Genomic DNA, 27,675 nt, shown 5'->3' with positions numbered 1-27,675 from the left:
CTTCTCTCTCACGTACACAAATACACTCTGTTGGGTTTTATATCTTGTGGGGACATCTAACGCTTTCCCCAGCCCCTCTCCTTAACCATAACCACCAACAATGAATGCCTAACCCTGAACCTAAACCTAGCCATAACCCATCGGTAACCCTGACACTAAAACTACAAACTCAAAAATGCCTTCACACTTGTGGGCACCAGGATACACACACACACACACACACACACACACACACACACACACACACCTCTGTTGCAGTTTGTTACAGTATCTATTTGCCAACTAAATGTGTTACAATTAAAACAGCAGAAAATGCTAGAGGAGAAATTATTTGAGGCAGTTTCTCTGAAAGTGACGCCCAGCTCTTTCAGTGTGAAAGACGGATCCTAAATGGTTCAGTAGCATCCGTCCTTTCAGCCCCCTGTACTTTCACTTTCAGGGTATAAAAAGAGGACTGTTTAGTAACACAGCTACACTAGGAGGACGACCCATGTGGACACTGCTTATTGCTTTTATCTGAACTCATCACGTTATTGTAAGTCAATTTTTCATTGTTTGATATTTAAAAAACTAGTCTTAATTTAGTCTTGTACGTACAGCTTCCTCTGATTCACTGCATTTTCTAACGTAGGGTTTCAGACTGTGTGAGCCTCACTGTGATTGGACTGTTGAAACAGAATGAGAGACAGAATCTGAACTTTGTAATCATGACTTTCAAAGGGTGGAAATCATAAAAACACGGAGAAACATTCAGTAAAAAGCAGCAGAGGCGGAAACTGTGACCACAACCTGATCGAAGTTTCATCAGTGGTGAAGCCGGAAAGTTTTCAGTGGGGTGTCCAGGATGGATCTGTGATCATTATGGGATGCCACACATGTCTCACAAAAACACAGGGCTGTTTAATCTAGACTATGTTTGGAATGCAGATCAAATAAGATTCAGTGTTTCCAACTTTTTCCTTATTCTGAGATCAAGAGACAAAGAAGCACAAGCTGCACACAGTACTGTAATACTGTAATACTGTACAAAGTACTCTGTGCAGTATTACAGTATTACAGTACTGCACACAGCACTGTAATACTGTAATACTGTACAAAGTACTGTAGTAGTGCACACAGTACTGTAATACTGTACAAAGTACTGTGTGCAGTATTACAGTATTACAGTACTGCACACAGCACTGTAATACTGTAATACTGTACAAAGTACTGTAGTAGTGCACACAGTACTGTAATACTGTAATACTGTACAAAGTACTGTAGTACTGCACACAGTACTGTAATACTGTAATACTGTACAAAGTACTGTAGTACTGCATACAGTACTGTAATACTGTAATACTGTACAAAGTACTGTAGTACTGCACACAGTACTGTAATACAGTAATACTGTACAAAGTACTGTAGTACTGCACACAGTACTGTAATACTGTAATACTGTACAAAGTACTCTGTGCAGTATTACAGTACTACAGTACTTTGTACAGTATTACAGTATGTTGGATTACTGCTGTAGATGTTTACATGCTTGTACATTTATATATATGCTTTATTCTTTTGAAGGTAAGTTGATCTACAGCATTAGATCGTATTTCATAAAGATGTTTAAAGTTCTGTGAGATGCATTTAACAAAGATCAGCCTGTTTAAGGCTCTGACGTCTTTTATATATGACTTCAAACAGTTATGATAACACGTGTTTTTCTCACCCAGCAAAGGAATATTTGCTATACAATTAATCACGGCTTGTGATCAGCATTTTAAGCTTTCAGGTTGAGGCATCAACACAGTAAAGGAACAACATTTGTCTCTTTCATAGACAATTCATCCGTATATAAGCTGTAAGAGATATTTGCCTTTGAGATAAAGAAGATATCAAATGATATGAAATGTAAATACTGAAGCTCAGTGTTTGAAATTTAAGTTTCACTGCTGTCATTTTTTAAAATAAGTACATTTCATTTACTAATACAATGAATGTAACGTTGACCTGTGTCGGCAACCTGAGCAGTGCTTGGTGTTGTAGACCAGAGCTCTAGGCTACATTAAACAGCCGCTCACTCCGGCCTTCACAGCCGGGTCCTTCAAACAGTGCAGCTCCTGAACTGAGACACAGCTACAGCTACTGCACCAATTATCTGAAGGCAGGATGTGTCCACAGTGCACAATTGTTGATGTGAAAGAAAAACCTCCTCACATCTGTCACCATCCAGCTGAGTCCCTGAAGGCTCAGTCGTTTTGTTCTTCTGCTTGCAGACGTCATGGGTGCTTCTGACTCTCGACAGTGTGAAGTTGTCTTTAGCAATTACAGCAGGAACTACACGCTGCGCAACCCCAGGTGACTCCTTACTCAAACACAATCACTCACATTTCATTTTTTCTGCTGGTTAGTTCAAAGTGCTTCACAGATCATTGACATGCTGTTAATAACAGAACTATTAAGCAGATTAAAAATAGAGACATGAACGACATGAAATTAATTAAAAGGTAAAAACATCATAAAAAATGTAGAACAGAGTGTGAATGACTAACAAAGACCAATATAAAGCATGTTAGGGGTGTTCATCGTTCGCCTTGGAGCAGCTTTCACAGCAGAAACGTCTTCATGCAGCTCTCAGTTTCTCATTACACACACTCACCTGTGCAAAACACACTCCAGCAATCAAATCTTTTGTCCTATTTGTCATGAAAACTCAGTCAATCACTTCATCTCTGATCACTGAATTCAGATCCTTTCATTACATTTTTGAGGCTTTTATCAAAACTTTTCTGACTTTGGAAAAATATTGGCCTCGTGTAGAAAAGTGTGACACAAAAATAAAAATCTAATTACTGCTTGTTTTACCTAAAACTCTTCTTAGAACGTGTTTATTTTAAAGGCAAATTCACTGCTGTTCATGTGTTGCTATGTTTGCTCTTTCATACACGTCTGAATAACGTTTGAAGTGATTTGATTGAAATGCAAACAGTGCTGAGGAAAGTGAGAGAGCTGTGCTGTTCAGATGAGAAGCATACTGAGAAATATGTTGATGCACATATTTCACACAATGAATTATGACTGATGTGAGAACTGCATTAAGAGCAGTGAGAATGACAAACTGTGAGTGGTGTTTAGGGCAGGGCTCTGGACTAACTGTTTGCCACTGTTTCACTGGTGCACCTACATTTTTTTTCTTCGGCGCACCGGCACAAAAGTTTGGAGCACTCAGATTTTTCAACCGCACCGCTTCACACCGCAGTTTCACATGTGCACTTTTGGGGGGGAATTGCTGACCATACAGACAATATTCATTTGTAAATGATTAACTAACGATCGTGTGCTTGTGCTTAAAGTGCGTTGGCATTCTGGTAATATTGTAGACAATGTTAAACTTAATCATCACATCGGCCTCTGACGACCTGTTTGCTGCTGCACAGCTGCTGAAAGGCAGTGAGGAGAGGGGACACCTGGGCATTTACTCTTATTATCATGATTCTGATGCGTCGGGTCTGCGCTCTGTGTTTACATCTTTGTGTGGAATCTGCTCTCATTTGTGTCTGTTGTTGACCACACGGAGACTTTTTGTTTTTTTGTTACTCGAACAGTTGGTCGCACCGGTGCGACCTAAGATTTTTTTTAGTCGCACCATTGAAAATGCGATCAAATTGGCCGTGCTCTAGAGCGCTGGTGTAGGGATCTGCATTTTTAAATGTTGCCTGAAACTGGAATTTTATGCAAATTGGGAATGGTTGAGGAAAAATGTTATTTTCTAGGAATTTGCTGATTGGATGGAATCACTTGGCACTTGTTTAGTGAGCAGAACTGAGCTTCCAGAGCAAATTTACCCACGAGAGTGAGAATCTGCTGGAAGCTCACAAAGCCTGCCCTGCTGCATGTGCAACAGTTTCTCTGTGCTTGGATTCAAAACTCTTGTGCCTACATACACACCACTAAATGGACAAGCTACACAAAGACACGTACATAATGTACTGCTGCTAACATGGGACCGGGTGTGTGCTGAACAGGGCGTGGACACAGATGTAGGACTCAACAGACGGATTAAATTCTAAATCCAAGCGTTTAATTTCTCTGCATCTGAGACCACAGTTATAACAACTTCTACTGTTATAACTGCACATTACTTCTCTCAGCTTATATATACACTAACTTATTGGAAGTTACATGTCTACTTTTTAATGCACAGATACAACACACAATCTGCACTTTTCCAGTTATTCTAAATATTCTTAACTATTTAAACATCTTTCAGTATCCTGCTCTGATTGCACACTACAACCTGGGTTTGCCACTTATCTGTACTCTAATTTTAATAACTGTACAGTACTCTGATTTGGTATACTGTCCATGATGTAAATATGTAAAAATTGTGTTTCTGTGTGTATTTGTGGGGGTTTTGCTGCTGTTACGACCAAATTTCCCCTTGTGGGACAATTAAAGGATTTTTCTGTTCTAAATGTAAATCATAAGTCCAAAGGCAAAACTCATGACTCAGAATACTGGGTCAAAGTCCCAGGACCATGACAGCTCCAGGCTCAGAAGTTGTTAGTTGTTCCTTGTTTGAGCTCAAAGACCTTTCAGTCTGGAGCAGTTGGTGGATCAGCTCCCAGGTTCTACAGTCCTTGTGTCAAATTCAATTCAGTTCAATTTCATTTATATAGGACCAAATCACAACAACAGTTACCTCAAGGCACTTTATTTTGTACAGTATATCCTATAATAATAGATACAGAGAAAAACCCAACAATCAACAAACTCCCTAAAAGTAAGCACTTTGGCGAACCAGGCTCAGGGAGGGGCGGGGCCATCTGCTGCGACCGGTTGGGGTGAGAGAAGGGAGACAGGATAAAGACATGCTGTGGAAGAGAGACAGAGATTAATAACAAGGATGATTCAGTGCAGAGAGGTCTGTTAACACATAGGGATGATCTGATATCGTCGTGTTGGTGTTGTTCCCACATCATCATGAAAATGTTGTTCCAGGTTCAACATTGCAAGTGACCAATCACATTCTTGTGGCGTTATTCTTTTGCGCGCCAAGCCATTCGTGCATTTATGAAATTCCAATGTTGCAAGGACAATATCAATTCTGCTTACCATTTATTAAAGTGTTAGGGTCCGTTGATTGGCGGACAGAGGCGGTTTCTCGCAGCTTAAGTACAGTTTTTTGTTTTATGGCGTTTTTTCCCGAAGTCGCAAAAGTATGACGTCACAACATTCTGATTGGCCACTTGCAATGTTGATCCTGCAACAGAAGAAACACTCAGTGTATCATGGGAATCCCTGGCAGCCTACGTCTATTGCAGCATAACTAAGGGAGGATTCAGGGTCACCTGGTCCAGCCCTAACTATATGCTTTAGCAAAAAGGAAAGTTTTAAGCCTAATCTTGAAAGTAGAGATAGTGTCTGTCTCCTGAATCCAAACTGGAAGCTGGTTCCACAGAAGAGGGGCCTGAAAACTGAAGGCTCTGCCTCCCATTCTACTTTTAAATACTCTAGGAACAACAAGTAGGCCTGCAGAGCGAGAGCGAAGTGCTCTAATAGGGTGATATGGTACTACAAGGTCATTAAGATAAGATGGGGCCTGATTATTTAAGACCTTGTATGTGAGGAGCAGGATTTTGAATTCTGGATTTAACAGGAAGCCAAAACAGGAGAAATCTGCTCTCTCTTTCTAGTCCCTGTCAGGACTCTTGCTGCAGCATTTTGGATCAGCTGAAGGCTTTTCAGGGAGTTTTTTTGGACTTCCTGATAATAATGAATTACAGTCGTCCAGCCTGGAAGTAATAAATGCATGAACTAGTTTTTCAGCGTCACTCTGAGACAGGATATTTCTAATTTTAGAGATGTTGCACAAATGGAAGAACGCAGTCTTACATATTTGTTTAATATGTGCGTTGAAGGACATGTCCTGGTCAAAAATGACTCCAAGGTTCCTCACAGTGTTACTGGAGGCCAAGGTAATGCCATCCAGAGGAAGAATCTGCTTAGATACCATATTTCTAAGCTTTTCAGGGCCGAGTACAATAACCTCAGTTTGATCTGAATTAAGAAGCAGAAAGTTAGCGGCCATCCAGGTCTTTATGTCTTTAAGACATTCCTGCAGTTTAACTCATTGGTGTGTGTTATCTGGCTTCATGGACAGATAGAGCTGGGTGTCATCAGCATAGCAGTGTAAATGTATGCTATGTCTTCTAATGATGCTGCCTAAGGGAAGCATGTATAATGTAAACAGAATTGGTCCTAGCACTGAACCCTGTGGAACTCCATAATTAACCTCAGTGTGTGAAGAGGACTCTCCATTTACATGAACAAACTGGAGTCTATTAGATAGATATGATACAAACCACTGCAGTGCAGTACCTGTAATACCTACAGCATGTTCTAATCGCTCTAATAGGATATTATGGTCGACAGTATCGAACGCTGCACTGAGGTCTAGCAGGACAAGCACAGAGATGAGTCCACTGTCAGAGGCCATAAGAAGATCATTTGTAACCTTCACTAAAGCTGTTTCTGTGCTGTGATGAGCTCTGAAACCTGACTGAAACTCTTCAAATAAACCTCTGCAGATGATCTGTTAGCTGTTTGACAACTACTCTTTCAAGGATGTTTGATATAGGTGACAGTGACAGTGGCAGAGAAAAGGACATTAAAGAAACTGATGGACATTATGGACAATGCCAGACATCCTCTGCACACGGCCATTAACAACCAGAAGAGTCTGTTCAGTGACAGGTTGCTTATCCCAAAGACAAGAACTAACAGACTTAAAAACTCCTTTGTCCCACACGCCATCAGACTGTTTAACTCCTCCCTGGAGGGGAGAGGGAGGGGAAACAGGAGGACAAAGGAGGGGGGAACAACTAAGCTGTAGTGCCTCTGCACCTCACTGTGCAATACTTTTGTAAATAGTCAACGGTGCAATAGACTCAATACTTGAAATGTGCAATTCACTTGTATTTTATTTTTTATTCCTATTTATTCTACTTATCCCCTTCATATATTTTATTTATATTGTCTCTGTATTTATATATGTGTGTGTGTGTGTGTGTGTGTGTGTGTGTGTGTGTGTGTGTGTATTCCAAAAAAGCACAGCACCGACAGAAGTTACAGAGTTACAGAATATATATATACAGATATATATATATATATATATATATATATATATATATATATATATAGAATATATATATACATATATATATATATCTGTATATATATATATATATATATATATATATATATATATATATATATATATATATATATATATATATATATATATATCTGTATATATATATATATATATATATATATATATACAGATATATATATATATACATATATATATATATATATATATATATATCTGTATATATATATATATATATATATATATATATATCTGTATATATATATATATATATATATATATATACAGATATATATATATATATATATATATATATATATATATATATATATATATATATATATATATATATATATATATATATATATATATATCTGTATATATATATATATATATATATATATATATATACAGATATATATATATATACATATATATATATATCTGTATATATATAGAATATATATATACAGATATATATATATATGTATATATATATATATATATATATATATATATATATATATATATATATATACATATATATATATATATATATATATATATTCTGTAACTCTGTAACTTCTGTCGGTGCTGTGCTTTTTTGGAAATCGAATTTCCCAGAGGAACCCACCCGAGGGATTAATAAAGTTCTATCTAATAAAGGAAGGTTGGAGATTGGCCTATAATTAGCTAAGACTGCTGGGTCTAGAGATGCTTTTTGAGTAAAGGTTTAACTACAGCCAGCTTGAAGGCCTGTACCACAGGCTGAAGGCCTCTCATCCAAGACGCTTCATAAGTTCTAAAACCAAATGGTGGAGGATCAAATGTTTATTTATCCAAATATATCAAAAAGCCAAACACTACTATTTTTTTATAAACATTGTGGGAAATTTGTTAAATCTTTTTGTATATCAGGATGTGATATGGAAAGTGTCGTGTTGGAAGTATTTATACTGCGTGACTGTTAAATGTTTGCTCTGTGCAGTCTTTGTGGCAACCGTAGCCAAACATTTTCTGTTAATCCAAAGTAACCCTGGTACACGCCTGTCTCATGACCGCTGCCCTTCATTTCAAAATTGACATATTCATTGAGATGTCTTTTGTTTCTCTGTCCAGAGTGCATTTGGAGAGTGGACAATATGACACTGCCATGCCTTCAACACTGCGCACTTCTGAATATGGCAGCGCTGTGTTTTCTAAGACTGCTGGCGCAGCGCGCGGATGTGTTGGAGTCGTCACCTACGATCTTTACAATGAATCTACAAAGCGAGCTGATAAGAAAATTGCTGGCATGTTCTCTGTTCCTTTCGATTATAACCTGTACTACATCTGGCATGGAATCGGAGTCTTTCCCATCAACACACAATGTAATTCTTGTCTGTTTGACATTATGAAAAACAATGAACAGCGAGGGTTTGTCAGAGGAAGAGCTGAGGGTCCCACTCTTACTTACAGAGATAATGATGTTACCCTTACTTCCGCCATCTCAAACTGTAGTCGAGCGACTATGACAGTGGAAGTGCGCAACCGATAGTAGACAGTCTAATAATGGAGAAAACAGAGTGACGGGTTTTTATTTTGTTCTTTGGTATAACCTTCAGACGATCTTTTGTTTTTAGTGGTTTATCAAGACAAAGAACATCAAAGTGGAAATTAAAATGCATCGACATTAAAACAAGGAGGTCAGTGATATAGAAGCTCACTCAGCACAATACGTCAGAATTCACAACTTATTGTCCAAAAAGTGACAAATATAACTCTGAGCACAGTTTGAGTGAAGACCTATTAGATGAGCATTGTATGTAAGTTTGATTCTATTCAAACCAATAGTGTGGGAGAAGAAGCAGGTCTGGGGTAATCGTGAAACAGAAAACAATCATCAACAATGAAGGAAATTTGGATCTTCTGTAATGTGGAAGTCTGTTCCACAGTTTGGGCCTGACATTAACTGCTAAACAGTGAAGAGGAGTTCAAACAGGAATTTGGGAAAGAGTATTTTAAATTATTCCTATGATTCAATTGTTTCATGCAGAAATAAACTCAAACTTTTGTTCTATTAGAAAAAATGTCCCCAATACAACAAAAACTATGTGATGGTTTGTCTGCAGATCACTGAATATGAACAATAAAGATATCTGACGTTACTACCCCTCAGCCACTCCTGTGCTTCATTAAGTGATCATGATGGCATTTCATTATTACTGGGTTGAATATTCGACCAAATAATATATTTGTTTAAATGTCTGTAGATAAAAGAAAAAACTGTGTCTTCAGGTAGATACACAAAATGCTCGATGTCTCACAATTCAAAGCAGTGTATGTGTTCAGTGTAGCAGCTTTGTTGAACCACCAGAGGGCATCAGTACTTTTCTGTGACAGCTCCAACTTGTCAGCTAAACACAGCCCCTGAGATTCACTTAAGCATTCATCATCAGCAAGGATAAAGTTACACCTAAAAACCAAAATCTGGACTTTGGTTTCTCAATCAGTAAGACAATAAATAAATCAAACAGGCAACATGTTTCATTTATCTTAAGCAAGAGTTCTGTGAATGCTCAAAAGAGATTTTAGTCCCACAGGATTAACATATTATACTTCTCTTATATTTAACTAGTTGTACAAATTAGAAAGTGAAGATAAGAACTACTCCCCAAAGACTTAATGTCATAATGTAATTCATTTGAAGTGTATACATAATATAATCACCAGATAATTCATTCAACCTCACCTCAATCAATCAATCGATTTCTTAATAAACACACTTAAACAACACTCTGAGGTGGAAAAAGCTGACTTTTACAACAGAATTTATTTGCTTCTCAAATAAAAAAACTGCCTTCAAAGAACACTGGCAGATTATTTGCAACAGGAGTTCTGGACTTTTCCAGAGGGCCAAGGTCATCCTTAAGAGAAGGACGAAGGTCTAAAGGTCCAGATACAGCAAATTCAAAAGTGTTAAATGTTTTGGTGTTAATAGTCTTCTTGCAAAAGTAGAGTTAATTTTACTCTAAGCAGAGTCACATTCTTTTAATGTAACTCTGAGGTGTAAAATGATAGTAGTTAAAATCGAGTGTTAAAAATGAGTGTTTCTCTGTCAAATCTGGAGGTGTTACAATGGAAACATTAACTCTTGACCTCTTAACTCTGAACTCCTACAGGGGCTATGACACCAATAGAGTAAATTCACAGACTCCGCCCCCAGCACCATAGGCTCCAATCGAAGCTGAAGTGAAGCCGTTTCAGAACATTTTGCTCTACATATTTGAGTTGTTTGCCATGCTTGGTAAGTCATTTTTTCAAAGATTGTTTCAATTATTATTATGAGCTTTTACTTCTGTGGCTCTTTGGAGTTGAGACAAAGCTGTGTGAAAGGCATTAGTCATGTTGCTCGCTGATAGCATAATATTCTGTTTTAGCTAGCTGAAAGGTATTGTTTGCGGGCAAATACCACAGCCTTGAAAAAAACCTTGCATGTGAATTTTCAGTCACACTTTTGGTCAAATACGCCTAAAACAATGTGTAGAATGTGAAATGTTGGTATAATGGTGCTACTTGAAGCCTGAAAACGATCGCCCATAAAAAAATAAAAAAAAAACGAGCAAACAGCAGTAGCAGACGTCCTGACTGGATTCTACGTTAGCATAGATCCCTCCAGAGTTTTGTGCACACGGTTTAGGTAAAAATGAAAAAGGTTGAGGTTTTACATTTAGTTCAGTATTACCTGTTGCCTGTGTCCTTGTCTTTTGGGAAAATACTTTACACCAGTAATGGCTCAAAGAGGATTCCATTTTTTTTTTTTTTCTTTTACTGTGCTGCAATTGTTTACTGGATTATTTGTGCCATTAATTAGTGTCAACTAATTTTTATTCAATCTCCACACAGGATATGCTTGTGAAGATGGAATATGGGGGAGAGCAGAAGTGCGTTGAAGTTCCACAAAGGGATGAATGAAGGACATGCATATTGTATTGAAGAAATAAGTGATGAGAAAGCTGGTTTTTGCATTTACCATGTCAGACCTTTTGATAAACAAAATTCTAATGAAAGTGAGAACATGTATACTGTTACATCTTTCAGAAAATGTTTTGAAATTGTGGTGCACAGTTCAGAATAATGTGTTTGGAAATGTTTATTTCCAAAAGAAATTTCTAGAAGGTCAGAACAGTAAAATTCCCGCTTTTTAGAATGAATTAGAAGATAACTCTTACGTAGTTAAACTAAAATACTCTTTGAGAGTTAATATATAAACTCTTAACACCAAGTGTTAAATTATCAACTCCAGACAGATTTGGTGTTTAACACTAAATCAGAGTTAACGTACCAACTCTCCAAAAAGAGTTAAATTAACACTCTCTGGTGTGGACCCATATAGACACTTTAATAGTGTTGAAATCAAATCCGACAGTGTTAATTTGGACATGCTGGATTTGCTGTGTACAATCTCTGTTTTGTTTTTATTTTTTTGATCATTTATATTCAAAAATGTAATGCCAACCATGATTTTATATTGTCAAGACAGCAAAGACAAGACCAAAAAAACACAGGCTCCATAAATGCTAAAGAGGTAAGTATTTATCAGTTGCAGTAGATAGAAATAGAAAACAAGCTGTAGGAAACCAAAACAGAAGAAAGAAGAAGAGAAATAACAATTTAAGATAAACCAGTGACACACTCCGGGGCTAGTGTGTCTAGTGATAATGGCCGAAACACCCGATGAATCCAAGGTCCACTACTGATGATGTGTCCCAAATTTAAAATGATAATCTAGATCGAAACCCTTAAACCTAGCCAAGGAAGGAAAATGGCAGATTAGCCTGGGTAAAAGACAGAAAGTTGAGGCACACATAGATGTGTGTTTCTGGGCTGCCTTTCCTCATAACAGCCATCCCTCAAGAGTCTCTCCATTTAAAGCAATGCATTATCAGGGACTGTAACATCTTGTAACTGAATTTTTTAAGTAGATTTGAGAATCATTGGCGTAACAGTGAAATGAGATTCTGATTCTGAAAATAGAACCTATATGGGAGCATGTAAAGGGAAAAAATACTGGACCAAGGATATATCCTTTAGGCACCCTGCATTAAAGGGGGTTGGATGTGGATGAAGAGCCACCAAACCTGACAGAAAAACTGTCAAGATTGGTGCTGGTTAAATAAGATTTAAACCATTCAAGCGCAGTTCCTTTAATACCCACAGGGTTCTCCGGTCTAGACACTAGAATACCATGCTCTGCTGTATCAAATTCAGCATTCAGGTCTAAAAGAACTAAAATAACAGAGTTCCAGAGTCAGCAATTAATACAAGATGATTAAAAACTTTTAAAAGCACAGTTTCAGTGCTATGTAGTGCTTTGAAACCAGACTAAAGTGTTTCAGAGATGGGGGGGAAAAGGCTAAGAAATTCAGTTCAACTGACAAATTGTTACTTGAATTATAAAGACAAACATACATTTAAAAGAAAATGATAAAGACACCCACTTATGTGACTCAGAGGTCACTAAAATCAATATTGAATCGGTGTGCAACTTTGCCAAAACAATGTGGGACTCTGTAGTTTTCTCTGGTCCCCTCCCCAATCAGACCGGGAGTGACATGTTTAGCCGCATGTTCTCCTTAAATTGCTGGCTGTCTGAGTGGTGTCCCAGAAACGATGTGGGCTTCATAGATAATTGGCAAAGCTTCTGGAGGAAATCTGGTCTTGTTAGGAGAGACGGCATCCATCCCACTTTGGATGGAGCAGCTCTCATTTCTAGAAATATGGACAAGTTTATTAAACCCCCCAAAATATGACTATCCAGAGTTGGGACCAGGAAGCAGAGCTGCAGTCTTACACGCCTCTCTGCAGCTTCTCTCCTTCTGCTACCCCCCCAAAAACCCATCTCCATAGAAACTGTGTCAGCTTCCAAACAGACAAAAAACAAACTAAAAACCAGCAACAAACAACTTAAACATAAACAATCACAAAGAAAGAACAATAAAGTATCCACATCTGAACCAAAGAGTAAAACAGTGAAATGTGGATTATTAAATATTAGGTCCCTCTCCTCCAAGTCTCTGTTAGTACATGACTTAATAATTGATCAACAAATTGATTTACTCTGCCTTACAGAAACCTGGTTGCAGCAGGATGATTATGTTAGTTTAAATGAATCAACACCCCCGAGTCATTCTAACTACCAGAAACCTCGAAGCACAGGCCGAGGGGGAGGTGTGGCAGCAATTTTTCACACCAGCCTATTAATCAACCAAAGACCCAGACAGACTTTTATTTCATTTGAAAGCCTGATGCTTATCCATATTCACCCTAGCTGGAAAAAACTTTTATTTGTTATCATCTAACATCCACCTGGGCCTTATACAGAGTTTCTACCACTTTATTAACAGTCTAAATATCTTGGTTCTTTTAAATTTTGAGACAAGCCAGTTGAGTCTAATAACCGATTAAATGCAGTGTTGAGGCTGTCATTTTTAGCATCTACATGGATGTTAAACTCACCCACAATAATAGCTTTTTTTTCTTTATCAAACATAAAAGCTTCTTTAAACTAAAATGACGTCATTTTCTCTGATTATTTTGAGGATCTTTTTCTTTTTTTTTTCCCCCCCAAGAAACCTAGGATCACTGGACTAAATGACTACAGACCCGTGGCTCTGACATCTGTAGTCATGAAGTCTTTTGAGCGCCTGGTTCTCTCCTATCTCAAGACCCTCACGGCCCCCCTCCTGGACCCCCTGCAGTTTGCATACAGAGCCAACAGGTCTGTAGATGACGCCATCAACATGGCCCTACACTTCATCCTGCAGCATCTGGACTCCCCAGGAACCTACGCCAGGATCCTGTTTGTGGACTTCAGCTCTGCCTTCAATACCATCCTTCCAGACCATCTCCAAGGCAAGCTTTCCCAGATGAATGTGCCTGATCCCATCTGCCGGTGGATCACTGACTTCCTGACGGACAGGAAGCAGCATGTGAGGCTAGGAAAGAATGTCTCGGACTCCCAGACCATCAGCACCGGCTCCCCTCAGGGCTGTGTTCTTTCTCCTCTGCTCTTCTCCCTGTACACCAACTGCTGCACCTCCACCCACCAGTCTGTCAAGATAATCAAGTTTGCAGATGACACCACCGTTATTGGACTCATCTTGGACGGGGATGAGTCTGCCTACAGGAGGGAGGTTGAACGTCTGGTGACCTGGTGCAGCCACAACAACCTGGTGCTGAATGCCCAGAAGACAGTGGAGATTATTGTGGAATTCAGGAAGCACACAGCTCCACTCCCCCCCATCATCCTGACTGACACCCCCATCACCTCTGTGGACTCATTCCGCTTCCTGGGTACCACCATCACCCAGGACCTGAAGTGGGAGCCCACCATCACCTCCGTCATTAAGAAAGCCCAGCAGAGGATGTACTTCCTGAGGCAGCTGAAGAAATTCAACCTGCCAACACGGACGATGATGCAATTCTACACTGCAATCATCGAGTCCATCCTCACCTCCTCCATCACCGTGTGGTACGCTGGAGCCACTATCAGGGACAAACAGAGACTGCAGCGTGTTGTGCGCTCTGCTGAGAAGGTGATTGGCTGCAGACTCCCATCTTTGCAGGACCTGTACACCTCCAGGACACTGGGGCGTGCAGCTCGGATCTCAGCTGACCCTTCTCACCCTGGACACAGTCTGTTTGACCTGCTCCCCTCAGGCAGGAGGCTCCGGTCCATTCGCACCAGAACCTCTCGCCATAAGAACAGTTTCTTCCCCTCTGCTGTTGGACACATGAACAATAACCGTATGACTGTTCCCACCACTAACACATGACCCTACGCTGTGTTCACTGCATCATTCCATGTTTGGCACTGATCACCACCTGCACTCATGTATATATCATGTATATATCTATCTATCTACTTAGCACTTTTAATTCTTATTCTCATTTTTATTTTCATATCTATTTAAGCTTAATTTATAACAGTATTTATAACAGTATGTTTGCACTGAAGCACCGCAGCAATTTCCTAATGTTGTAAACCCGCTCAACATTTGGCAATAAAACCCTTTCTGATTCTGATTTTTTTTTGTTTTTGCATCAAGAGAGCAGACTGTGTGAAGTGAACCTGCTCCCTGGCGGGTTCTCTTTCTGACTCCTCCTCTTCCTGCTCAGCCTACAGCAGCTGTCTGATTCGGTGGCTGTGTCCCCATCCAGCGACCGCAGGCTTCAGAGGACGCGCAGTTCGCGTACTATGTGCGGCGGTATTATATGTATTGTCAGATTATTATGATATATATATATTACAGGATATATTACAGCAGTGAGTTTGAACTCTGTGTCAAAGATTCAAGTTGCAGTTATTTATATTTCCCATCACCTTAAATCATCACTCAAAGACAAGTATCTGTGACAGTGTATATGTAGGTGTATTATATATAAGAGACAAATATTGTTCTTTTAATATGTTGGCATTATTACATTTGGCTCAATGCTTATATATGTGTGGAAAAAGCAAATGTACGAGCTGTGATAACTGTGTCTGATAGAATGAAGAGTAGACTGATATATGAAATATTCCTTTATTGGGTGAGAAAATCAGACCATGTCATAACTGCTGTAAGTCACACAGAATAGATATCAGAGCCTTAAACAGGCTGACGTCTGCTAAATGGGTCAAACTGGGCAGGAAGTATACAAACACATAACATCCTTATAGAATATGATGTAACACTATAGATCAACTTAGCTCAGAATATATAAAGCATATAAACAATTACAGCAACATGATGCAACAAACACAGCAGCTACTGATCCAAAATACTCAAAGCTTCATAGAACTGAAACCAACATTTATTTTAGCTCCATTCTGCTGCTGATACATACTTGATGGGGTGACCGTGGCTCAGGGGGTTGGGAATCGCATCTGTAACCGGAAGGTCGCCGGTTCCATCCCTGGGCTCTCTGTCCTGGTCGTTGTGTCCTTGGGCAAGACACTTTACCCTACTTGCCTACTGGTGTTGGCCAGAGGGGCCGATGGTGCGATATAGCAGCCTCGCTTCTGTCAGTCTGCCCCAGGGCAGCTGTGGCTACAACTGTAGCTGCCTCCACCAGTGTGTGAGAGTGAATGAATAGTATAATTGTAAAGCGCTTTGGGTGCCTTGAAAAGCGCTATATAAATCCAATCCATTATTACTTTATGTTTCTGAACATTAAACTTGTTGCTTCCTTTCACAGTGTGTAACTTGAAGGCCCTGAGTACTTTCTACCACACTGAAAACACTGGAATGATAAAATTATTTGAACATTACCTAATAAGACTGATTCAGGACAGACAGACAGGTGACAGTCTCAGGTGTACACACTGCTACAAACAGGAGGATTTAGTGTTTGTGTTATTACGAGTGTAAACAAGAAGAGTTCCAGATGGTGCAGTGGACACATGTGTGACTGCTGTGATTAAAGCATCTTTCTTTCAGCTTAACGAGTGAACCGTCAGCTCGTTCAAACACACGTTAAAGTCCGTTTGGCTCGACACCACCGAACAGAGGCAGCAATATAACATAGCTAACAGTCATGTTTTAATGTTCTTCATTATTAAATATTCACACATAAATAAGTGACATAATGTTCAGTACTTACTTTTGAAAGTAAATCTGTCGTCAGTTAAAGACAGAGGCAGTGTGGATTTATTCTAAGCTCAGAATAAAATCTCGAGGCTCCATCTTTCTGTGTGACTCTGGACTAATGCAGCTTCAGACCCACAGTGGGCCTGAACTGGGAGGCTAAACTGGAGCTAACTGATTAAAAACAGCATCCTGCACACACGTGAATTTAGTTACTACTTACACAATTAAATCAGACTAAAGCTAACTTATATTTTTATGATTATTATCTTTTAATTCCCCTCTGCAATGTAATTAATTTAACGATAAGCTTGTTATTTTTATTTGCTACAAGTGAGAATTTGAATTTTCAAAGGGGGGGACTGCAGTGAAAATAAAACGTGGCATTTTAAGTTCATGTGCATTCATCAGTGTTTTAACAGAGGGGGTTAAGTTCTGTACTTGTACCTCTGCATGCTGCATGTTGCATGAAACAGAAACTCGCGGTTAAGATGCCTGAGACGAGCTCTTGCAGTTCACCAAGGTGATAAATATCAGCCTCTTGTACAGGAACAGTTGTGTAAAGCCCCTCCTCCTCAGCCTTTTTGGATTCACCGCCTGTTTGCAGTTTGCCTTCTTGCTGTGCAGACTCCGATCTCCGTTTGAAGATATGATTAAAACTCAGAAAGACTCCTGCTCCCTTTTGGAGTCAGACTCAAGTGGTCACTAGGGGAGTTTCATTTGTGAGTCATAAAAGACTCAATGAAAACATGGCTTCCAGATTAATTTAACCGAAACTGTGAGCAGAGCCTGCTCTGAACTAGGTCAAGTGTTCAGTATAGGTTACCATGGTGATCTGATAATTTAAAAGACATCCATCTTGTGAGACTGACAACTCTGACTTTAATCTGTGTTAACCCATTAACTCAGCTTCATGGTACAGCCCTCAGGGCAGCAGCTTCAACTGTTTAACCACGGTGCACATACAGGGCTCGTCCCAGAGAGGAAGGCAGGCTAGTTCAGGTTCAGCTGTAAAAACTAGAATGAAAAACAGGACCAAAATCAGAGGAAGATTATTCTCTCCATTATTCTTTATGGTTATTTATGAACTTTTCCTGTCATCATGTTGTCTTGATAAGCTGCTTGTCTCAGTCCTCATGTGTGCGCTGAGGGGGCGCAGAGATGTTTAGACAGGAAATGTAAGGCACACTTTACAAAGGTTACAGGCGGTGAAATACAGCTGTGATGTTTTGCATCTGTAGGAGTGCAGTGCAGTACTCATGAAAGAGGAAGTACTGCACGCTTGTGAAGCAGAGCATAAAAAGAATGAAGAGAAGTGAGGAAAAAAGTGAAGAAACTGACGTGTTGAAAACACATGAGGTATACTGGCATAAAAACAAAGGTGCTGGTGCAATCCAACTGCCCGTTTAATGCCGTCTAAGGACAGGACAGACATTTTAAAGATGACCAGAACTGAGTGGTGATGGATACAATGAAGACCCACACCCTGCTGTACAGGAACATCCACACTGCATGGAAAATAAATAATATTCCACACCCTGAGGCCTGCAAACACACTGAATGCCGAGTCCTTCTCCAAGTGTGGAAACATAGTTACACATATCACAAACACGTGGCTGCAAACCATGGTGTTTCATTGCTTTAAGAACATGCTGTGTGAAAATTGGACTCATACCCATAAAACCTCACCCTGTGGTTACAAAGCAAGTGGCACCTCAGGAAGTGACAGCTACACAGTTCTTTCAGTTTTACACACAGACCTGTAGAGCACATTTGTGAAGAAGAAAAAACTGGCTGGGTCACAAACAGGGCGTGTTAAACCGTCCTGAACATGCTGATCTGGCACACAGCAAAGACCACATGTCAGCAGGAAGAGATCACAATCTGCACAGTTAGCCAGGGTTAGTACCGAGACACTGTTTCAAATGACTTCCCAACATTTTGTGAGTATGGAGTAATCTGTGCTTAACACATAACAGAGAAAGAGAAGGAAGTAGGTAACACAATCACTGATTCACAAACATCCAAACAAAGGCTTCAGGCATCTGTTTTGCTTCTTGACGCACCTCTGAAAAGCAAAATGAGCGGCCTAGTCCAGACCTGAATCTGTCTGAGATGTTGTGGCATGATTAAAAAGGCGGTTCATGCTGGAAAATCCTCCAACGTGGCTGAATTACAACAATTTGGCAAAGATGAGTGGGCCAGAAATCCTCCACAGTCCTGTTAAAGACTCCAGGTAGCCAGTTAATGCAAATGCTTGAATGCAGTTGTTGCTGCTAAGAGAGGCCCAACCAGTTATTGTGTTTAGGAGGCAATCACTTTTTCACACAGGGTCATGTAGGTTTGGTTTATTTTCCCCCCGATAAAAAACATCTTCATTTAGAAGCTGCATTTTGTGTTTATTTGTGTTATCTTCGTCTAATATTTAAATTTGTTTGATGATCTGAAACATGTAGGTGTGACAAACATACAAAAAAAACAGGAAATCAGCAAGGATGCAAATACTTTTTCACACCAGTGTAATTCCTGTTTTTAAATCAGATATCGGTCTTTGCATGTGAAATGTTTTTCATATTGTGAAACGTGCTGCAAAACAAACTAGGCTGTTATCTAAAGGCTGCATTAAAATACTCAGCAGTTTAGGTTTGCAGTACTGTGATGGATTTAAAATAAAGAGCAGTGTGTGATTGGTGCACAGTGGTTATCGTGTTCACAGTCACAGTTAGGGTTCATCAAGTGTAGCGTGATGAGTTTGGGGTGGGGGGCGGTAGCTCAACAGGTAAAGCAGGTCACCAAACAATGACTTCCAAGTCTCTGTTAGTACATGACTTAATAATTGATCAACAAATTGATTTACTCTGCCTTACAGAAACCTGGTTGCAGCAGGATGATTATGTTAGTTTAAATGAATCAACACCCCCGAGTCATTCTAACTACCAGAAACCTCGAAGCACAGGCCGAGGGGGAGGTGTGGCAGCAATTTTTCACACCAGCCTATTAATCAACCAAAGACCCAGACAGACTTTTAATTCATTTGAAAGCCTCTTACTCGTCCGTGTCCAGGCTAGCTGTAAAACTCAAAAAACGTTTTTTTTTGTTTTGTTGTTGTGTTGTTGTTGTTGTTGTATGTAAAATCACACTGGATCACTTTCCTACATATGGCACAGTAAATGAACATTTTCAGTATTTCCTGAAAACTGAGGGAAAAAAAATTCCATTCCAAATCACATTTAAATTTACAATAAAGGTTTACACGGCTGTGAGTAATAGATTTCATCACAGTAGACGTCGTTCTAAAAGTGCTGTAACTAAGTTTATAATTCCTATAGGATATAATTCCTTCGTTGATATTCAATGCCATGCGCCAGCACAGTGCAGGGAAGCTACCTGAACTCTGCCTCCACAGAGGTCGATTATCTTGTTAATAGTTCAACATCTACACTGCACATGGCTCTGGACACTTTAGCTCCTCTGAAGAATAAAAGTCTCAAATCAGAAGTATTTGACTCCCTGGTATAACCCTCAAGGACACACCTTGAATCAGAAAAACTACAAGCTGGAGCAGAAATGATGTCTCAGTAATTCAAAAGATCTTTATGTAGCCTGGATAAAAAGTTTGTGTATCGATAGGAAAGCCCTCTGTAACCATCTCGTAACACGTAACATATATACAGATACTTTCAATACTACTGATATTTTTTAGACTCTTTTTCTCCATCTATTTTCTTCTACTTGTCCAGGGCCATGTCACAGGAGCATAAGCCCAAGAAGAGGCGTCCAGACATCCCTCTCCTTAGGCACCTCCTTCAGCTTATCCTTGGGAACACAAGGACATTTCCAGGCCAGCCAAGAGACATAATCTCTCAAGTGTGTCCCGGGTCTGCCCTGGGGCCTCCTTCCAGTGGGACATGCCTAGAACATCTCACACAGGAGACACCAGGAGGCATCCTTATCAGATGCCCGAACCACATCAACTGGCTCCTTTCAATAGCGAAGAGTATCTCACCCGGTTTCTCTAAGGGAGAGACCAGCCACTCACTGGAGAAAGCTCATTTCCACCCTTTGTATCCACGATGTAATTCTTATACTTTTGGTAACTACCCATACGTGAGGATGAGGATGTAGATCGACCGGTAAATTTTGACCTCCGCTTCAGCATTTAGCTCTCTCTTCACCACGACAGACTGGTATGTCTCGGTCCGTCCAGTCCAAAAATAACTTCAATTTTTATTTCAATTTTATTTATACAGCTCCAAATCACAACAACAGCTGCCACAATACAAAGAAAAAAGAGAAGACCCCAACAATCATATGACCCCTTATGAACAAGCACTTTGGCAACAGTGGAAAGGAAAAACTCCCTTTTAACAGGAAGAAACCTCCTGCAGAACCAGGCTCAGGGAGGGGCGGGGCCATCTGCTGTGATTGGTTGGGGTGAGAGAAGGAAGACAGGATAAAGACATGCTGTGGAAGAGAGACAGAGGTTAATAACAGATATGAGTCAATGCAGAGAGGTCTGTTAACACATAGTGAGTGAAGAAGAAACACCCAGTGCATCATGGGAATCCCCTGATTCCCCGGCCAATGAAGGGAAGCCAAAACAGGAGAAATCTGCTCTCTCTTTCTAGTCCCTGTCAGGACTCTTGCTGCAGCATTTTGGATTAGCTGAAGGCTTTTCAGGGAGTTTTTAGGACTTCCTGATAATAATGAATTACAGTCGTCCAGCCTGGAAATAATAAATGCATGAACTAGTTTTTCAGCGTCACTCTGAGACAGGATATTTCTAACTTTAGAGATGTTGCACAAATGGAAGAAAGCAGTCTTACATATTTGTTTAATATGTGCATTGAAGGACATGTCCTGGTCAAAAATGACTCAGTTAATCCAAAATACTGCAGCAAGACTACTCACAGGGGCTAGGAAGAAAGAGCAGATTTTGCCTGCATTTGCCTCTCTTCATTGTCTCCCTGTTAAATCCAGAATCAAATTTAAAATCATCCACATCATATATATTATATATATATATTATATCTTGAATAACCAGGCCCCATCTTATCTTAAAGACCTCATAAGTAGGGCTGTCAATGTCAACGCATTAATGTGTAATCATGATTAACGCGATTAAAAAATTTTAACGCATTTAACCCATCTGGAGCACAGACAACCAGCTTTGGACAAACTGCCTGAAATGTGTTGACATTTCAGGGATTTTGAGTCATTCTGTGCTCTGGATGGGTTAATCGTGATGACAGATTAATCTGCATTAATGCATTAAAATTGACAACCCTACTCATAAGACATGATCACCCCATTAGAGCACTTCACTCTCCAACTGATCTCAGTTTTCAGGCCCCTCTTTGGAACCAGCTTCCAGTTTGGATTAGGAAGACAGACGTCTCTACTTTTAAGATTAGGCTTCAAACTTTTGATAAAGCATATAGTTAGGGCTGGACCAGGTGACCCTGCTTCAATAAGGCTGCAAAAGATCTGAGGATTCAAGGATTCCCCTGATGGACTGAGCACTTCTTCTCTCACCTGTTTTCACTCACTATGTATTAACAGACCTCTCTGCATTGAATCATATCTGTTATTAATCTCTGTCTCTCTTCCACAGCATGTCTTTATCCTGTCTTCCTTCTCTCACCCCAACCAATCACAGCAGATGGCCCCTCCCCTCCCTGAGTCTGCTGGAGGATTCTTCCTGTTAAAAGGGAGTTTTTCCTTCCCACTGTCGCCAAAGTGCTTGCTCATAGGGGGTCATATGATTGTTGGGTTTGTCTCTTTTTCCTTTGTCTTGTGGAAGCTGTTGTTGTGATTTGGTACTTTATAAATAAAAATGAAATAAATTGATTATGGAACTTTTTATATATTTTTTTTCTTTGGTGCCCATTAACAACAAAGAAATTAGAACTAACTAAAGTTTATAAGATGCTTATATTAAAACAGAAAAATGTAGCATTTAGTTACCAAAGGCAGCGTAATGGTTTGCTCTTCTTTCTCTTGTCAAAGACATTAGCGCCATTCCTCTATGCGCTCTGAAATGGACAAGCTAAAGGTCTGGTTGTAGGTAAATAGCTGGCTCAACTTAAATTTATCTGTTAATTCAATGTCAATTATCTAGCATCAGAAATTTTAAGAACATGGTATTACTTACTCTATAACTACTAATTTTATAACTAATTCAGTTATAAAATGTTAGGCGAACAATAGAAAATGTGCTAATTCAACATTAATCAAGTTGACGTTTTTACAGTGTGGGTAATCCTGCTGCACAAAAAAAATACTTCCTCTATCCCGCTGTGGCTAAACGGTCAAAATGCCAGGTTCAGCATCCTGGAAAGTTCTCATTCCAGATTGCCTTTTCGATACTCAAACATGATTTTACTGTAAGAGAGGGAGCTTCCCCGATTCCTCCAGTCGTCAAACTTTTGTTTGGTTCTATCGTTTGCTGCGCACGGATATTTTGGTTTCTGGTTTCTGAGAAGTCGGCTCATTGGCAAGCAGACGATAGTCGAACGTCATTAAGGGGAGGACGCGGCACACTGCTGAATATAAAGATGGCAAACTGTTCAACGACATCAACGACACACTGCTTTTACAAAGGACAAAGATGGGCGGTACGTACATTTTACATTTCATACAGGTTGTAAATAAACCAGCAGAGCATTTCTGTTCTTTCTTATTACATTTTCATGTGTTATTAACAGCAGTACTAACAACACAAATGTCTCATCTGTAACAGAGAAAGCTACACTTACACAGTCCAACACTCCCTGTTTAGTCTACGAGCTCGCTGGTTTTTAAAATAGTTTCTAGTCATCAGACGCCACATTGATTACATCAAAGGTCACTCAGCTTTTTAATCGCCTTCATTTGTTGCTTCTTTCATACAATTTAATATTTGTAATAATTTCTTGATTACTTGTGTAAGTGTGTAACATGTAGAGATTTGTCTTTTTTCTAAATTGAATCCTGAACAGTTCTCAGTTAATCTGACGACATGAAATAATAGAAAAGTTGTTATGTGCAGTCAGTGCTGAGTGCAGCTTACATGATCACTCCGAGCACCCTAAAACTTTATCATCTACAAAATAGTAATGTTATTACATTTAATATCATTTTGACTAAATTCAGTTTTTAAATAATTGTGGCAAAGTTCTGCTGAGCAGCATGACAGAAAGGCTTCAGGTGCAAACTGCTCCAGATTTATGTATTTTTAGCCATTTAAGTCAGAAAATCCTCATGTAGAACTGCTGGATCTGTTGAAATATGCAGTGTGTACCATAATAAAATTAATGCTTGTAAACATTTGGGGTTTTAACATATTTAACAATTCTCTTTATAGGGTCCCAGGGGAGTAAACCAGAAGGTAGGACAAACGTCTTATGCAGCTCCTATAAGTGACATTAACATAAAAAGCAGCTTTCTAGGCTAAATCTTCTATGCATTAAGATACCTACTTTTAATTAAACGCCTGCCCTGCACCAGACCAACGATTACTGCAGTACACAATGAAACAGTTACTTTATGAAGTACATTTTCTGAAAATGAAAACATTCAACTGTACAAATGGTCAACATGCTGCTATCATATTTATCTGAAGTGTTTCTGAACTTTGAATTTATCAGCGAGACACCATAAAACTAAGATGGGAAAGTGTGGGAGTAAAACGGGACTGACTGTGGTTTACATGAAAACTAATGAGTCTATAATGCTGATAATTAAGATAATAAAAACATCTGAAAGTTAATTTCTTTGTAATGCAAAGTCAGTAAAACAAATGCAAGCTGGGAACAATTGAAGCGTCATTCAAACATCAGCTGTTGTTCAGACTAAGTGCTGCAGTGCTGATATGTGATATGATTCTCCAACAGTGCCAGAGGAGCTCAGGATCGTGCTCATTGGAAAGACTGGAGCTGGGAAAACTTCAATCATGAACACATTCCTGGGAAGAGCTGCTGTGACGAAGCGCTTGTTTGCCTCAGATGAAGCGCCGTGCACAACCGAGACGGCGCCGTTTGGAAACCAAAGACTGGTTTTAGCTGATACTCTCGGCCTGTGCCACACCAGCAAATCTAAGGAGGAGGTGCTGAGTAAGCTCATTGCATCCACCTTTCAGTTCGATTCTAAGCAGGGGCCTCACGTGTTCCTGTACGTGCACAGCTGGGAGGACGGTTTTACGACACATGATGTGGAACGAGTGAAAGTCCTGAGGAGGATCTTTGGTAAAGAGGTCATGCGTTATTTCTTCCTCCTGATCACGCGTATCGATGGAGACTTGTCTAGTGAGCAGAGAAACCAGATAAGGAAGTTTATTAAGAAAGTGGGATTTAAAACACAGAAATACTGTGTTATTAACAACAGAGGTGATGAAAAAGATAAAACAAAAGAACAAAAGCAGCTGGTGAAGGAAATCAATGAAATGGTAGAAAATAACAAGCTAAGGAACTACACCAAGGAACTGTTCGAACATGCACAGGAAGTCTTAAGGAAGCAAATCCAAAAGTCAAAAACTCAGAGGCAGATGGGGGCTGGAGACCAACATGTGGCCACTGTCGCTAAAGCCCTGTTGTCTCCTGTGCTGCCAGTGGACTTTGTTACCTTAGTCCTACAAGCAAATGTCTGGCTGGCAACAAAGTTTGGCGACTGTCTCACTAAATAACAAAAAGCAGGGAAGTAAGTCAAGACCTTAAGCCTTCAGACTGTAGCAACAAACCCATTAAAAACGATCCACATTTATTGTGCTGTAATAAAACTGCAGCTGAGTTCTATAAAAGAGTAAAATATTCAGCTATTTTTACTGCACTTTATTAATCTGATACTTTCAGCTTCTCTGCAGACCGCAATCAATAATAACCAATGCATCACCATGCTTTAGAGGAAGGACATTTCCATGCTTGCTCCATCTGTGCCGACTCCACCTTTATCATTTTTCTGTAAACACTTATGTAATTTTTTTTAAAGTGATCGTTGTGTTTGGTGTTGCCACATACTTCTCCTCGTGTGTTCTTTTATCTTTCTGATTCAGTAAAGTTAAAATGCTAATGTATCAATCAGTGTGTGAAATTAATCAGACATTAACAGCAAAATCAGCAAATAAAAGATGATTCAAACAAAACGGTTGATTTTCTGACATGACTCAGCTGTGATGTGACGGGAAGATTTTAACAAAACAAAATACAAATTTACAAAACTTGGAAAGAAGAAAATATCAAATGCAGCAATAAAAATAATAAAAATAAAACTGTACAGCAAAAGATTATTCTGATTTCTTTATAGACCTATTGTAAGAGCTAACAAGAGTACAGAGACTCAAAAAAGAAGCCCAACAACATTTAAAGACTCAAAAAAGAAAGAATGAAAACAAAGAAAAACTACAACAACAAAAAATGATCATGACAATACACAACAAGTTGCTGCTGTCATTATTAGTATTGTTACTGATGACATCATTGTTAACGATTATAAGGGTGATTGGTTTTACTATTTTATAATTTTACAAAGTATTATTATTTTTATTATTATCATTATTATTATTATCTTTTAATGCTATAATGCTATTTGATCCTGTGAAAACTAAGGCCTCAAATCAGAAGTACCTGACTCCGTGGTATAATTCTCAAACACGTAGCCTAAAGCAGATGACTCGTAATCTGGAGAGGAAATGGCGTGTCACAAATTTAGAGGATCATCATTTAGCCTGGAGAAATAGTTTGCTGCTTTATAAGAAAGCCCTCCGCAAAGCCAGAACATCTTACTATTCATCACTGATTGAAGAAAATAAGAACAACCCCAGGTTTCTCTTCAGCTCTGTAGCCAGGCTGACAAAAAGTCAGAGCTCTGTTGAGCCAACCATCCCTTTAACGTTAACTAGTAATGACTTCATGAACTTCTTCACAAATAACATTTTAATCATTAGAGAAAAAATTACCAATAATCATCCCACAGATGTAATATTATCTACAGCTACTCTTAGTACCATTGATGTTAAGTTAGACTCTTTTTCTCCAATTGATCTTTCTGAGTTAACTTCAATAATTACTTCCTCCAAACCATCAACGTGTCTTTTAGACCCCATTCCTACAAAACTGCTCAAAGAAGTCCTGCCATTAATTAATGCTTCGATTTTCTTAAATAGAGTATGAAGTACTGCTGTAATGCAGAAATGCACTGTCTTTAGTCTGGTTTTATTTTATTTGAAAAATATTGTACTTATTTTTTTATTATTATTATTTGTTTTCCATTAAAATGATATTAGATTAGATAGAACTTTATTAATCCCTCGGGTGGGTTCCTCTGGGAAATTCGATTTCCAAAAAAGCACAGCACCGACAGAAGTTACAGAGTTACAGAATATTATATATATATACACACACACACACACACACACATATAAATACAGAGACAATATAAATAAAATATATGAAGGGGATAAATAGAATAAATAGGAATAAAAAATAAAAATACAAGTGAATTGCACATTTCAAGTATTGAGGTCTATTGCACCATTGACTGTTTACAAAGGTATTGCACAGTGAGGTGCAGAGGCACTACAGCTTAGTTGTTCCCCCCTCCTTTGTCCTCCTGTTTCCCCTCCCTCTCCCCTCCAGAGAGGAGTTAAACAGTCTGATGGCGTGTGGGACAAAGGAGTTTTTAAGTCTGTTAGTTCTTGTCTTTGGGAGAAGCAACCTGTCACTGAACAGACTCTTCTGGTTGTTTATGGCCGTGTGCAGAGGATGCCTGGCATTGTCCATAATGTCCATCAGTTTCTTTAATGTCCTTTTCTCTGCCACTGTCACCAGAGTGTCCAGCTTCATGCCGACCACAGAGCTAGCCCTCCTGATCAGTTTCTCCAGCCTGCATGAGTCCTTCTTTGCTGTGCTGCTCCCCCAGCACACCACAGCATAGAAA

General features: G+C 39.2%; 2 protein-coding genes across 2 annotated transcripts; both read left to right on the top strand.

Annotated features, from left to right (window-relative positions):
- Positions 1-483: 483 nt before the first annotated feature.
- Positions 484-9,261, top strand: LOC113019968 (bryoporin-like). The gene is made up of 3 exons (XM_026163634.1): positions 484-535; positions 2,256-2,337; positions 8,273-9,261. Exons 2-3 carry the CDS (start codon positions 2,261-2,263, stop codon positions 8,688-8,690), a joined length of 495 nt encoding a protein of 164 aa, XP_026019419.1. The 5' UTR covers positions 484-535; positions 2,256-2,260; the 3' UTR covers positions 8,691-9,261.
- A 14,088-nt stretch (positions 9,262-23,349) lies between these two features.
- On the top strand, positions 23,350-25,860 carry LOC113019967 (GTPase IMAP family member 4-like). Its single transcript, XM_026163633.1, has 3 exons — positions 23,350-23,381; positions 24,110-24,133; positions 24,639-25,860. Exons 1-3 carry the CDS (start codon positions 23,375-23,377, stop codon positions 25,424-25,426), a joined length of 819 nt encoding a protein of 272 aa, XP_026019418.1. The 5' UTR covers positions 23,350-23,374; the 3' UTR covers positions 25,427-25,860.
- The last annotated feature ends 1,815 nt before the right edge of the window (positions 25,861-27,675 follow it).

Source organism: Astatotilapia calliptera, chromosome 4 (genome assembly GCF_900246225.1).
Source record: "Astatotilapia calliptera chromosome 4, fAstCal1.2, whole genome shotgun sequence".
NCBI lineage: Eukaryota > Metazoa > Chordata > Actinopteri > Cichliformes > Cichlidae > Astatotilapia > Astatotilapia calliptera.
The sequence above is the reverse complement of the archived record's forward strand: the minus strand, read 5'-3'. Positions and strand labels throughout refer to the sequence as shown.